This window comes from Egretta garzetta, unplaced genomic scaffold, assembly GCF_000687185.1.
Source record: "Egretta garzetta isolate BGI_Z169 unplaced genomic scaffold, ASM68718v1 scaffold297, whole genome shotgun sequence".
In the NCBI taxonomy this organism is placed as follows: domain Eukaryota; kingdom Metazoa; phylum Chordata; class Aves; order Pelecaniformes; family Ardeidae; genus Egretta; species Egretta garzetta.
Genome location: NW_009260410.1, coordinates 2,589,747 through 2,605,549, shown reverse-complemented (window position 1 = coordinate 2,605,549; position 15,803 = coordinate 2,589,747). Strand labels below are relative to the sequence as shown.

At 38.7% G+C, this 15,803-nt stretch overlaps 1 protein-coding gene across 1 annotated transcript in view; it reads right to left on the bottom strand.

Annotated features, from left to right (window-relative positions):
- HECW2 (HECT, C2 and WW domain containing E3 ubiquitin protein ligase 2) overlaps positions 1-4,336 on the bottom strand; it is a 111,373-nt gene extending 107,037 nt beyond the window's left edge. The window contains exon 1 of the mRNA XM_009643585.1: positions 4,045-4,336. Within this exon, the coding sequence (XP_009641880.1) occupies positions 4,045-4,336 (292 nt within the window). The remainder of the gene's footprint in view (positions 1-4,044) is intronic.
- Positions 4,337-15,803: the final 11,467 nt, after the last annotated feature.

Here is a 15,803-nt window from a genome sequence, read left to right as displayed (position 1 = left end):
GAATTAGAGGGGAAAAAATGTCTGTGAAACTCCAATAGCTTAAATATTGCTTGGAACTAACATTTTTAAAGCATGCATGTACAGAGCAAAAGCTGTCAGTACTGGACAAGAAAACTTCAGGGGTCTAACAGGATGTAAAATGTGTTTGTTAAATTCTGTAGTCTTCTACTGTTTCAAAATATGAAGAAGCTTTTCGGTCTAAATCCTAGTTTAGGTCTTTAATAAATAAACGCATTTTTAAAATTGAGAGAATGGACTTCTTCCTTCCTTCTCATTAGGAGTATGGTACTAAAATCAGCAAACAACCACGTGTATCAAAAAACATTCCTTAAAATAAAAAAATTCTAAAAAAAAGAGCATGAATTTAGCTATGTAGAGCTACGTAGAATTTTTCACAGTTAAATTCAGCTTCTTGCATTTAAAAACAAAAGATCAACAGTTACTACAGAGGAGCATCCTGAGGACTTTATAGTGAATGAATATTTAAAAAAAAAAATACACAGTCTTTTCTACAAAGTATTTGGTCATTCATGATTCCCTCCCTCCCCCTGTCTTTTTTTAAAAAACAAACAAAAAGCCCCCCAGAAGTCCAGAAAAAAAATCCATATGCATGTTAAAAAAATAGTTAGCCCTTCAGAATAATATGATTCTATGTTTCTCCCCTTAGGGTTTTCTCTTTTTAAAAAGACAACAGCTATTTTCATAACCGTTTAACAGGCCAAACTTTTCACTGAAGTTGTATTGCACTTAGAAAAAGCTCCATCTACTGTTCCCTACTGTAAGCCAACCATCTGCAAGCCACCTAGCAGTAAAGGCAGTGACTCTGGTCACCAACCAACATCTGGGTGAATGTGTACGGTGATTTGTAGTCAGGCTCTTAAAAAGAAAGGGATCTAATAAGTTTGGTGGGATTCCTAGTGAGCCACTGCAATTTTAACCATGCAGTAAAACCACACGAAGCAGCACAGAAGTAACTGCTTTCTCATGATGGAAAACTAATGAGAGCGCACTAATTGAATAAATTAATGAATGAAAAGGGAAGGCAGTTTCCCAGTCTGTCATTTTAAATTCCTTTTATAATGGATGTATTCTACGAAATTAATTTGAAGTGAAAATTTACCTGGATTGCTTCAGACCTTTGCCAGATCACTCTGTACTGATGCCTGAGCTCAGAATGATGCTCATCTTCAGAATTTCACCTTCTCTTCATATACAGAATTACCCACCACTTTTTTAGCCAAAAACATTGATCTAGCTTTCATGACAGTTAATTGTAAAACAGACATAAAAAAAAAAGCCACAGGACTGTGCTTTTGGTTTTGCAGTGTTGGGTTTTTTTTTAAATAAGAGCAAATTATTTGCCTTTTTCTGTTCCTAGCTCCTTGAGAAATGGTGCTTTACTAGAAGTTGTGGAGGGACATTGGTGGTAGAGCACTAGGCTGGCACAGCCCTCGTGCTGTCTGGTATTAGTGACCACACAAATTCCACTGCCTTCAGGAGCCAGTGCCAGAGAAGAGAGACTTTGCAAGTGAAATGGTTTTCATTTTAAAGAAAGAACAGGATGGATAACCTCAAGCAACTACATTGAATACTAATAACATGTCTGAGAAAGGAGCTTTTATTAAGTATATCCACCGACAAACATCCCTCTCCTGAGAAAATAAGTTAGTGTCCTCAACTTCCAAAGGAGTAAGTGGGAACTGGGGGTATTTCACAGCAATTATTACAAAGGAATGAAAATCCTAGATTATACCCTGTGGGGTTTAATTTACCTTAGCTATGTCTATAAAAGTTGATTATTTATTTTTAAAAGATGCTAGATACTTGAAAGAGTTTATCAGAAAACCTAAATCAAAGACAGACAGGCATGCCTACCAGGCTGAACATATCCTTACCTTACTGTTGTAAAAAAATGTGCAATTCCATCATTCAGAATGATGAAACCACAAGTCTTAAAGCAAAGACTCTGCTCAGATCTATTTTAAATTGGTAACAAAACTGCTCACCAGCGCTCATGGATGTCAAGTGGCAGCAGAGACAAAAGCTCAATGTGAATGAGTTCCTGGACTTTTCATCATTTAAAAAGAAAACAGGAAACCCAACATATATCTCAAACACTCATATTTTGCAGTAGCATGATGGGGGGGTTAGGACCATGAAGGTGTAAATTTGGCTGTTCCTTACAGGATTTTTACCCTGTGGTAACTTAACATTGTTTTGTACTTCAGGGGCTCAACAGACTGAAAGTAGAAATATTTTTAATCATGAAAGTAGGATAAAAATAATTTACAGCTTACAATAGGAACCAATGAAAACTTCATAGAAAGATGCTGTACTTTAGCATCTTGAATACCAATCCAGAAGTGCTGTGGACCATGGAAAAAAAAAAACCAAAACCAAAACCAAACCAATGGGAAGGGGTGTGAAACCTTTATTCAGATGAAGCTCTCAATGTATTTAAATTAGAATGTTTAAGCTCCATTTAGCATTATACAGCACAGACCACACTTCAGTTGCTAATGCTGTTGGGTAAATTGATTTCTGTTTATTATGGAGACACTTCATTTAGGCGGCTTAAACATTAGCACATACCCACAGTTCATTCCAGGAGAGACTGCAGCTCATGCAGCAACTCCAATACAGCTTTTGTAACCAGGTAAGCACTGGAACAGCGCAAGTCAATACTGTCCAGTTTGTGGAGCTGCAGTAATGTTGGAAAAAAAATATCAGAATGATAGAATCGTTTAGGTTGGAAAAGACCTTTAAGTTCATTAAGTCCAACTGTTAACCTAACACTGCCATTCCACCACTAAACCACATTCCTAAGCAAACCATGTCCCTAAGCAAACATCACCACAGCACATAATATTAAGTGATGCAGAGATGGAACATCTTGGAAAAAGCTGGCACAGCAAGTATCTCCCTGAAATCCTACTGAAACCAATTTCATTGCACTAAGTTTAGTCCCAGCATGGACAAATTCCAGTGGTGAGACCAGTTTCCACCAGTTTCTGCTATACCTGCTTTTGGCATGTTGAACTGACAGTTCCTTTCTACATTAGCAATTAGGCTGAGAGAAGCAGTGCAATTTTGAAGCAAATCAACTATCAGTCGCACTTTACTGAGCACTGGTTAAATTCAGAGAGTGATTTCAGTGCACGTGAATTGGTTGCCTTCAGAAGACGACTAAACCCCATGTGCCTCTACAGCTACCCACTAGCTACGCTCCCATCCCTAGTGGGGACAGAAAGATTGTCCTTTGGACAGCTCCAAACCACGCACACAGCAGGGATGTTTGGATCTGGGGACCTGATTAAACATAATACAATGGAAAATGCCAACCCAAATTTGCTGCTGACGCTAGGGTCTCATCACCAACTGCTTTGACCTACTGATCCACTGCTTTTGAGCTACATTATTTGCTAATGCACACGCTGCCCACAGGCCCTTGCATACCAGCCTAAAGCTCTTTCCAGCTCCCTCCTATGAAATATGCTGAACAGCACAAAAAAAAAAGGCACGTAAAAGAAGCGCTTTAAAGGATTTCCTTCCACAAGAATTCTTCATAAATAGAAATTCTCACTCTGTCAGAACTGATAAAATTTCAGTTCTACAAAATCAAAGACTTACATAAAACACCTTTTCACAAGTCTTAAGAATTTATTTGTCAAAAAAACTGTATAAACATTAGACAGTAAGCATGTGAAGTTACATGATGAATACGGAACTCCAAATCCTCCAGTCTATAAGTCAGTCACCAGCAAAGGTGAAAACAGGAAACTGTGTGCACAGCTGTTGTTTAAGAAGAATGCACTTCACCTTCTCAGCAGGTCAACGTGGAACCAGATCTACGTTAATTAGAATCATGTTTTTACATAGTTCATTGCACTAAGAAAAGCAGTCTTACCTCAATTTCTAATAATCATTAATAATTAATCTTTAGATTAATTATGTAGTGTGCCAGAACAGAAATCAGTAAAGGAAAGATGAAGCGGCAAAAGAGCAACAAACACACAGAAACATTACAATGTGGTTCTGACTTACCTATGTGATAAAGTCCTATCCAGTCAGTTGGGTCTACTTCTTCCTTAATATCCCAGAAAATTATAAGGTTCTGAGATTGCCCCAAGGTGTATTCGTACATACTTGCTGTCAAACTAGACCTGCTGTCCGAGGTCACTAAGTCAGTATCACTGTTGGCACGCTGCAAGTTCATGTTCTCAGCCATGGTGCCCTGAGATGCCAGACTCTGCAGATTCTCTGGGCTCAGAGTATACCGCAGCTGTGGGTTGCGACGTCGCACAAAAAGCAGATGTTCTCGGGCTGAACTGGCCATCTCTTCTCCTCTTTTGTCAATTTACGTGAAAAAGTTGTTGTTCAGAGATCTATCATGAAGAAGAAAAAAAAGAAACTGCTCAAGTGAGACAGCCGGTTACTTGGTCAAACATTATGGAGATGCATTAGTGCAAAGACGTTCCTACAGAAGCCTAAAATGGACTCAGTAATTCTTTTACTACACTGATGTACTGCTGCAGCCACCTTAGTGTTCCATACATAAAAAAAAAAAAGCATGAATCACTTGCGACAAAATTTAGAGTTAACTATGCACCATGAAATAACATTTATAAACCAGAAAGCAACAGAAAGCAAAACATCCAAGACCATCTATCAAGCACTAACAGCCACAGTAACAAAGCTCATATGGCAGCAGCCTGAAGAGTGAAGAAATAATGAACTCATCTTCCACCAAAGAAATCACAGCCGTATATGATGTACTTTCACTTAGATACATTAGTTTCCAACAATACTCTCTATGCACTGTATGTTCGGAATCAGTAAAGTGTTGAAGGTATTAATAAGGTTAGACATGTCATTTCAGTAGAAATATGATATAACAGATTTATGCTTCTATAAAGTCACTTTGTAAGGGTTTTTATTTTCTAAGCTACAAAGCACAGCTTCTGAGATCTTCTATACCATACAGAAACATGTCAGACCATTCACTGGGGTACTTTAAACTAGAGACATACATTCAGTTAGCCCATGTCAGTTTATCTGTGCAGTCAGATTTTGTTGTTCTTTTCCACACATTAGAAAACAGAAGCCTTATAACTTCAACAGCTTTCCTCTAGCCCTGAGGAGACACTAGAAGGTCTTCACTGAAATGGGCATGCCAATATCATCACACCATACCTTCAGAAGCAGAACTTGCATCTCATTATCCATAGCTACCAAAAGTACCGCCATTTGAAAATAAGCCCTCCCATTACTCACAACCTGAGATAAATCATCAGAAAGGGAAGACAAGAATAGCAAAATATTAAAACAGAGGGAGGAGCTTATAGGAGGATAGAATTGGCAATGGGGAACCTTTTGCCATAGAAGGAATACAAAAATTTCCTTATCTAAGCTATGTGACTGAGCAAAGCTGTTTGCCTTTTTCAAAAGCTATAGTTTATATCAACTCATTGTTTCTTTATTTTACAGAGGAAATAAAATGGTCCTCGTTTGGCAAAACCATTTGCTTTCAGAAGAAACTGAATTTTCTGGCAATATGTTTTTCAGTCAAAACTGTGAAAATTATCTTCTGTACTATATTCACCTGGAATAGGAACCACAGATCTCCTCCAAAGCCAAACCAAACCAAAGTAGTCTTCCTGCCCAGTAATAACTCCAGAGCTCAGTGGGAAGAAACTGTATCCTGGGTTCCTTACACTCTTCATACAATTTGAAAAGAGTATTTCAACATTGCTGACCAGATTGCAACTTAACCAGTGACAACATCAGTCATTCCACTATAGTATATTCTGTGACGGATATATGCTGCAGGAAAGATCTCCTTACTTTTATATGTACAAATAACCACATATAAGGAAAATAGTTCATGTACACATATTTAAAAAAAAAGCAAATAAGAGGTACCTGTGTATTATTTTTGGGCTTTCTTCTTGGTGTCACAGCCTTCAGCTATCATACGCAGATGTATTTGTTCTCTTAAAATAACCCAAGCATTGTCAGACAGTGCCAACTGTCACCTGCTACAGTGTTCCTTGTTTCAAGCAAGGAGGCCTGTAATGCAGAATTAGACAGAGCCCACGAAAAACGAATGGATTGGTTGGCCACTTGCACAGTATTATAATTGTAATTAGACCTACAGTACACTACCGCTATCAATCAAATGTCTGACAACTGGTTTATTAAACAGAAACCTCTGCCTCTAGATGTCAACAAACATTTAATTATTAAAAACTAAAAACAAGTCGAGAACTTGGAGAGCCCAAGATTGTGATTAAGAGAAATCAATTTATTTTTTTAAAAAAAAAAAGGCATTTTCATATTTTGAGTGTTTTCTTTTCTTACTCATTCCTCTTTCCCCACATGATGAATCTTCAAAAACTGCCTCTTCCCTTCACTTCTATTTCCTATCACTTGTCTTCAATTTTCTTTCTAATAACATTTCAGTGTATGCACTCTTCCAGTGTATCACAAATTCTTCTGTTGCCTTTCGGCTTTTCTTCAACTGGAGATGTTTTGAAATATTAAGAACTAACAACAACTCATCCAGCTGTATGCAATTCACCATCCATCACTGTACATGGTTCAGCATCAACCATTGCAGAAAAGAAAAACAAAAATTCAGTTCAATAATTCTACATAGACTGAAGTGACATGGAGATTACCATATTTACTTCACAAAGTATGTAACACAGGCGTTCCTGACATGAGCAAAGTTTTGGCTGCACACACAAAACATTTTATTTTTGGTGCTGGACGTCAGCGGGGTTCACTCACTCCTCTCTGTCATGTTCCCGCACACTCTGCCTCTGACACCACTGTCAGCGATGAAAAGGAAACTTTGGTATAAAGGGTCTTCCTAAATGAGAGTCAGGGAAGTTAGCATCTTGTTTCTCTCTGTGAAGTATTATTCAACAGATCTGAAAATTCTGGGTGACTTTGAGACCAGATGGGTAAGTAAGAAATAGCCACCAACTTCCCTACGAGCCAGTGAAACACGCAGGGACCAGCCAGTCACTGCAATCCCCTCCCCCCCTTTTTCTTTTTGTCCCCTTCTTTTTCACTTTGTGATCTGGGCAACAGCACATGCTAACAATTAAGTCTTAAATGTCACAAATGTCTGCCAAATAGGTTGTAAAGGGGCCCTAGTGTCAGGCAGTACTCTGCTATGTAGCATCTTACAGCAGGCTGGGAGGTTAATTAAGGAGATTTATAAAGAGAGAAACACAGCACTCATACTGTAAAAGGGGAAAAGGTAGTTGCCATAAAACTCAAACCATAAGGAGCGATGGAAGGGGAAAAAAAAGCCACTACTGTAATCATTTGCAGTCTGAAAATTCAGCCTGAAGATGGGATGAAAACCTTACACAGGGCTTTCCTAAGGCCTACAAAAGGAATTGCTTATCTGACATTTGGTTAACAATTCCCAATGTCTGTCATTAATAACATAACTAACAGCACTCTAACACATGCATCCTACCAGAAACCGAAAACAAGAATTATCCTCCCACCCCCAATTCCTGCTAAGCGCCACTGAACAGCATTTGCACCCAGGCTATGCTGTAAAGACAAGACCCACGATGAGCTGCATGCACCTGCCCTGCCATGAAGGTTTGCCTAATCGGGCTGAATGCAATCAGAGCAATGATTTTACTAAGTATCAGACCAAGCTGGCAAGGCATATGGGTTCGTGTAGGCAAGCTGAAATGTGGAAACTGAATCAAAAGCACAGAGAAAATATAGGCATTTGAGAAATCAGCAGATACTAACTTTAGCAAAGTATTTTAGTCGAGAAGTGAAACCTGTACTAGAGCTGCTTATCCTTATCACAGCGTTTTCTTCAATACTTAACAGGAAGCTCAGAGAGAAATAGGACTTATTTCCTCTTAATCTCCAAGTGACACAAGTTCAGGATTATTTCTATCTAAATATACTCCTCAATTACTAATCATAGAGGTACCAGAATTGGGAAAAATTCCACTTAATATAGAAAATACAGATAAGAAAAATCCCCTTGCCAAACCTTCTTTGCTGAAGGAGATTGAAAAGCAATGCCAAACTATTTCTGACATGCAGTCAAACATGTTTAAAAAAATACATGAATGAAAGTCCAGGAGTTCCAGCATAGGAACAACCAAAAAAGTCCCACCCCACCATGCAAAACAAACCAGAGTTCACATGCTGCCCTGTTATTCTCTCATAACAGTGATTCATTTCTTGTTTATGTAGCGATCTTCTATGTGACTTACGGGTCTTGCTAACAGCCTCTTCCCACAGTATTTACTGTAAACTGACTCTACCGGGCTGGCCCTGAGAGCACAACCGGTCACCCGCTGGACAAGATTTGCGCTCTAAGCGGATGGCTGAGGGAAGCGATGATGAACACATTTCACTGGGGGATTGGCTTTACATCACTGCACTGACATGTCACGTCACTGGCAAGAGGACCGAGGCAAGGAGGTGGGCAGTACAGCAGCCTGCTGGCCAAGGCTTGGCAGGGAGAGCCCTCGGCGACTGATCTGCACCTGAGAATCTCTGTCACTGTACACCAAATGGGCAGGAAAAAACGTCCAGCCCAACTGGCCCCCAAATTTTCCCCCCATTCATAGAACCATAGAACTGTTTAGGTTGGAAAAGACCTTCAAGATCATCATGTCCAACCATAAACCTAACAGAGCCTAGTCCACCACCAAACCATGTCCCTAAGCACCATGTCTACCCATCTCTTAAATACCTCCAGGGATGGGGACTCAACCACTTCCCTGGGCAGCCCGTTCCAGTGCCTGACGACACTTTCAGTGAATACATTTTTCCTAATATCCAATCTAAACCTCCCCTAGTGCAACTTGAGACCATTTCCTCTTGTCCTATCGCCTGTTACTTGGGAGAAGAGACCAACACCCACCTCACTACAGCCTCCTTTCAGGGAGTTGTAGAGCACAATAAAGTCTCCCCTCAGCCTCTTCTTCTACAGACTAAACAACCCCAGTTCCCACAACCACTCCTCACAGGACTCATGCTCCAGACTCCTCAGCAGCTTCGTTGCTCTTCTTTGGACACATTCAGATGATGGTCGGTATCCCTCTCCAATGCCACTCCCACACTGAGATAAGCAATCCACATAATTAGGCAGAAGAACACATATTAAGAATATGATAAACAGAAAACATGCTGGTTTCCCAATTATACACTGTGTGACATTGCCTTGTTCAGTACAAAATTTGTAAGTGGTACAATAAAGTAAAGGGCTCAGAGCAACCAGCTCTGAGCTCTTAAGTGGCTGAGAAAAGAAAATGCTTCTTGAATAAATTCAGAATTTGGGGATTTTTCTCCCCACAGAACCCAAAACCAGCCTGTTTTCTGGGATAAGGTATGACTACAGTCCATTTGCAACTATCCATACGCTGGCTTCAAACTTGCAAGAAACTCTAGCAAAAGCAAAATAGTCAGAATTCAGCCAGCTGCAAAACCTGCCTAAGAAGGTGGGTGATGGTTAACCGTATGGTTAACTCATACGCATAACAACTCTGCACTTATCCTGCTCTCAGGACTAAAGAGCTTTCAAGCTCCTTTAGAGTTGCTGCATACCTCTGCCAGCAGGACAGAGGGGCCTCTCCCAGTAAAATTCACCAGCTACTTACTCAGCAAGACCATCACTAACTGATTTTGCTTGAGACAAAGAGATGAACTCGATAGCTCTTTAAATTCCCTTCCAGGCCTGTATTCGATTATTTCTACAACTATTTGGAGCCACAGGTTTGGCCCATAAAAAAAATAATAATAATAAAATCAGATAAAGCTGACATGAAGCATCCTTTCCCATACAGAGAGCAATAAGAGAAAAGCTTCATCTTTCTGGCCAGACATCCTTTTCTTGTTATTCTTCCTGGAATATTTCCAAGAATTTCTACTCATTGAGTTTCCTGCAATCCACATAATGGAATTTCTCTCAGAAGGTATCTCACTGCCTGATTATTAGGATTTTTCTCCGCTAGCTAACATTTTATCAGATTTGAGTTAAGCTAGCATGTTTGGATGCTTCCTATTCGGCCACCCAGATAAACATAAATGTAAAAGCTGTCACAGTATTCAAGAGCCAAGAAAAATCAGTTATTTGGGGTCTCTATTTTTCTCCACTGTTTACCAAGTAGAGGGTAATAAGGCCTCTTTACTTACATGACCATGGCTATATCCTAAGTCTTCAGGATGATTTAGTGTATGAATTAATCAACTTGAATCATGTAGTGAAAATTTAGTATTTTTCCAGTAGATCATGAAGTTCAATATTTAAAAAAAATATAACAACCACTGTACTACATAACTGCACATGATATGAACAAGTCCAGTGATGGATATCTGGGAGGAAAAAAACCATGATCATTCTAAACCCAGAGAATTTGTGATTGAATCAAAAGCAAAAGAGTGATGTCATAAACTTGAAAAATCACATCATTACACCTCTGACACCATTTTTAATCTTACTTACAAGGATACTGAGGATATCTCAGAGAGAAGATTAAAAGGGAAAGATCTCTCTCTTTCTTCTCCAGTTCTTCTAATTTGCACACTTGACAGTAAATTTGTATTCAGTGTTTTTCCTTGAACAGCCAGTTCTGCATATTTCTTTCATTTGGGGTGCTCTTGAAAAGATATTAAAAATTATAGGAAACTACCGTCATAACTGACATAGGACTTAGACATCGTTTAAGTACTTAAATGTTCTTTAATGTCTGTCTGTCTTTTTAAATGGAGTAAACTTCAAATTTACTTCAATTCAACTTTAATTGGATAGTAACTGTCTTGAAATATAAATTGTTCGACCCAGAAGGGCAGAGACAAGTGAAATTCAGAAACACTGTCTTTTTCTGCTGATCTGCTTACTTTCTCCTCTTAACAAAGCCCCCTAGACTTTCATAACAGGACAATTACTGGACAATTACTCTTAAAAGCATCTTAGCCTGAAGCAATAATGTTGAAAGAATTTACTAAACTTGCTAGTTTCCAGAAACAAACCTATATATGCACAGGATCATTTAACCAGATTTCCTTTTTAATCAAGAAAATTGCCAAGAAAGGCAACTGAAGCATCTTGAAAGATGCAGCATTTCGTAAATCTTTTCTTAAGAGACATGTTTTGACTTCTTCATTCAAACCATCTCCATGGGAGCACCAGATTAAATGACATGCCCTACACCAGACAGGCGACTGTGCTGGGTAGCTGGCCTCCTCACTGAAGAGTCAGAGGCTCCTTCAAAAAGCAATTCAGAATACCAAAATCACTCCCTCTCTTGGACTGTGCAGGAAGTTGGAGTAACGCGACACGGAGCAAAAGAGGACAGAATTTTGTCTAGATGCCCTTTTCCTTTGTTACCCTGCTCTGAGCCATGCCCAAACCACTGGCAAAAAAAAAACAAAAAAAGAAAACTGTGCTGAGAATACCCTGCCTCTGGTCTGCTAACTCATCCTCTGAACTCAATGCTGGGAAATCATAACTAGCATCAGAACTTACTTCTGGAAATTGCATTCAGGTGTGTTAAAGTAAAGCTATAATTTACTGTGCTGAAATTTCACAGGGCTGTTGCCATACAGGAGACGGAGGAAAAAACCAAAAGAGAGAGAAAATGCGTGTGCATAACTCCAGTCTCCTTTGCACTCAAATCTGGTGACTCAGCTCAGATGTTAAACATCAGCTCAGATTACAAAGCCACCATATAATTTACACTGGCTGAAAATCTTCCCTAAGGGAAAAAGCATATAGTTCAGCATGAATATATTTTTTTTTAAAAAACAGTCTATGCAGCACATTATTTGGCCAGAGAATAGCTCAGTTAATTCCGAGTGTAACGGAACATCTATTTTAGACCATTTTGGTACATTTTTGTAGAGTTCATTTGTAAACCCAGTCCTATGCATTTTTGTATCTAGATAGAAAGATATGTGACTCTCATATTATCATATTACCTTAGCTGTTTGAGTAAGGCTTACATCTTCCATCCCACCAACTGCGACACTTACATCAGGCAGAAGTTACTGCTCAAGACTATTATGAAAACCAACAGTCTGAAGGGTTCTGCATATTTTTGACAGGTCTCACACCCTGCCCAGTAGCCCATCAGGCACTGCTGTGCTTTCAGTACAACTTATCATATTAATTCTCACACAAAAGCTTCACCACGGAGCCAGCTGGTACACAGAAGACCTGGCCACTAGTCAAAAGAGTAAAAGGTCATAAATACATATTCAGAGACTACTGTACACATACATACACAGACATACGTATAGCTTGGCATGCCAACAGTTACACCAGTTTTAAAATATATTTGCTGACATACTGCGCTGTAGACGAATGTCCCATGTCCCTACACTGCTATCCCCACAGCTAAGATCGAGTAAGCAAGCCCGAAGACATTTCAAGCTAAGTCAGCCAGGTGAACTACAGTGTTCAACACTGAGAGCTTGGATAACCTGTCTGAATTTGCACTGAAGAGATTATGGAGGGTTCATACAATCCTTTCTGCTGCATCTGCCAGGCTGTGAGACCTGGCCGGCCTGCAGATGTATCTTAACATTGCTCTGCAGATATACAAGAGGATGTCTATGGCCTAAAACTCATCCCTGTCTTTAACTGGAAGTAGCAATGCAAGAACTGCACATAAATTCAAGTAAAATGTACCAGATACACCCTTATCCTCTAGACTGTTCACATGAAGAAACAAAATTTGACTGGAAATGTTAGCACAATTTCATAGCCAAGAGGCTACACTCTAAGTATTGTAAGGCCCCTCAACCTCCTCCTGGAGCAGCATCTACTTTAACCAAGTTCATTTATTTCAATAACCTTACGTGTAGCACTACCCCTTAAAGAGCTGAGTTCACAAATGAGGCAGAGACTGGAGGTACAGACGTGTAGCCATTAAACCCAGCGTATCATGAAACTATGGCCTTGGATAATTGACGATACAATATTACTCTATATAAACTTTAAAGTCAGAATCCCCACTGCCAGAATTTTGATCTTCAGTGTTCATGACACTGATATATCTGCTGCTAGTTGTTGTCGATTGGTTGTCCTGAAGAATTTCCCTTCAAGTACTGATGCAGTTGCTCTCAGTTTAGCCTTTTGATGTCAGGTCACACAACCCATCTAAAAATATAGCCCCTTTCAATTGTCTATACCAGAAAGAAGAATATAATCTCTGTGAGAAGCTACTTCATCACAGGATGAGAAAATATTAATTTAATTATTCTGTGAATAAACTGTAATATATACTCATATTTACATATTTGAAAGCCTTCAAGAACATATTATTGACAAGAAAAATGGGTAGCCCATTTAACTCTCCTGAAAATTCCTCCTGCCTTTAGGACTTCCAGAACATTAGCAGCACCAGCCCAGAGTTCCCCACTTACACATCTTCTCCCACAGCTTGTTCACAACAAGGGACAGTCGAGACGAAAATAGAGAACTTTTACAGAAAAGAAAAATTCAGCCTTTGTCTGTCCAGGAAAGTAAATAAATGTGTAACCAGAAGAAAGAGTACCATGCCAAAAAGCCTGACAAACAGCAAAGAAAAGATGAGTTCCTCTGAAAAAAAGAAAGGAAAACTGCCAGGCCAAAAAAGCCACAATTCAAAAAGCCATTTATAAAATAACGCACTTGACAGAAGTAGTACAATTATTTACTACTTACTATCAGAGTAGTTCTGCAGTTTCATTCCAAGTCTCAGCAATCTGTACCAATGCAGATACCGCTCAATGAGTGTCACATCCATAAATGACAGCTGTATTTTAGCAATACTCAACAGAGCCCGATTTAAGTATTTGGCAGTTATTAAAAGCTAGTATATAACCAGTATGCAATAAGCAATTATATAAATTTATTTTTATTCTGTTTTAAACTAGAAATCAATTCTATCTTGATGGAAAGCCCTGGAATATACAATGAATATGAATGAACATTCATTGTTCCACCCATCCACATCCAAATCCAATACAATCATTCCCATTATCAAGCCTGTACAAGTTCAGTTTTCTACCACGTAAAATTTATTTCACTCACTGAAATGGTATCAAACCACCACAGAACAGGTACAACTCTCACACTGAGAGATTCCCACGTTATCAGGAAACACAGAAATGCTCTGTTCCTCTCAAAGCGGCACACCACTTCAATTCATCATGTTATTTATTCTGTTTTGTCACAAAGGGGATATTATCAACTGGAAAAACAGCATTGATTTGCACAAAACATGTATTCACTGACTTCAAATTCAAGAATTCCATAATTGAAGCATGCTAGCACCAGTCTGAAGATAAGTGATTTCCCTGATTCCCCATTTTTTAAAAGTTCTAGCCTGGTAAAAGTGATCGGGAAGTGGGGGTGGAAAACGTCTAAAAAAGACTCAGTTGTTCTGCTTAAAGAACAAAGTAAAATTAAAAACAAAACCAACCCAAAGCTTTGTGTACCTAAGTCTTATAAATAAACTATAGATACAATCAGTAGATCAGGAAAACAGGAAACAATTGTTTTTAGAAACTGCCAAATTTTGCTGGAGTGAATGTAACTGTCCATCAGTATACATTCACATTTCCATCCTCAAAAAAAAAAAAAGACAACTTCATTTCCATAAAGATTTGAGGAGGCTCTTTGGCTGAAATAAAACATCGGAACATTTCTGCTTGCCTACAGCTTAAAGGAGCTTTTTGCCTCATAATGCACTAAGCAATCAGCTACCAAAGATGTCCCTGAAACTAGCAGAAGTGGTAGAAGAACTGTTAGGCCAGCTCAAAGGCACTGCCTTTTGCATGCTGACAGTGCAAGGTATGCCCTTGCATAAGGAGGAGGTGCCATCAGCAAAAACATTTCAATACTATTGTATTTTGCATAACAGTATTCCTAGATTCACTAGGGATTTCTTTTAATCAGCTTTTCTTCAATTCCCTGTCTTCATAACACTTCAAAACACATAAGAACTTGTAGCTACAAGGTAACAATTAAGCCCCATACTCATATATATTTTTTTGAGCAGAACTTAAAGCATTACGACAATAATAAACACACTGCTAAAATGCAGTGCTGATTATGTTCAGTATATTAAGTTACAAATATTGCAGACAATCAAATAAATAGGAATGTAATCTTCACAGAAACTAGCTATGTTAAGTCCTAAAGATTTCCACCTCCAGAAAACTTACCTGCTCTATACTCTTTTAAACTGTTGCCTTACAAGCTGCAAAAAAAGAGCCCAGAATAAGAAAAAAAAAAAAAAAAAAAAACCCAGCTATTTGTCTGCATTCTGTTTGTGCTGTTTGTTTATATTATACACAGATGCTGATCTTCAGCTTCAAAAAATCCAAGCAGAAAGTCAGTGGGGCTGTATAGCAAGGTGTTGATGATACTGCCCTCTGTATTTACAGGATGCATCACTTCTAAAACTCAACACACTTTGGCTCTAAAATAAACCAGTTCTGTTGGCTGTCTTTGACAAACCAGAAAATAGTAGCATACAAACATTTCCAAGTCCAACTACTTGTTTCAAAGAAATGCAAACTGCAATTTTATAGCCTACTTCAGATTTTCCCCAGAAATATAATTTAGCTCAGAATTTCATGCTTGAACACTGCAAATGCTTTACTACTTTTTAAAACACTACTTAAATAATTTTAAGCAAACACTTTAGCTGAATAATTCAAGAACCAGAATACTTCATCATTTTAGCAAAAAGAAGTCAGATTCATACCTAGTTACTCTCTTCTGGGCAAATGCTCTTCCACAACTGTGTGAGTCA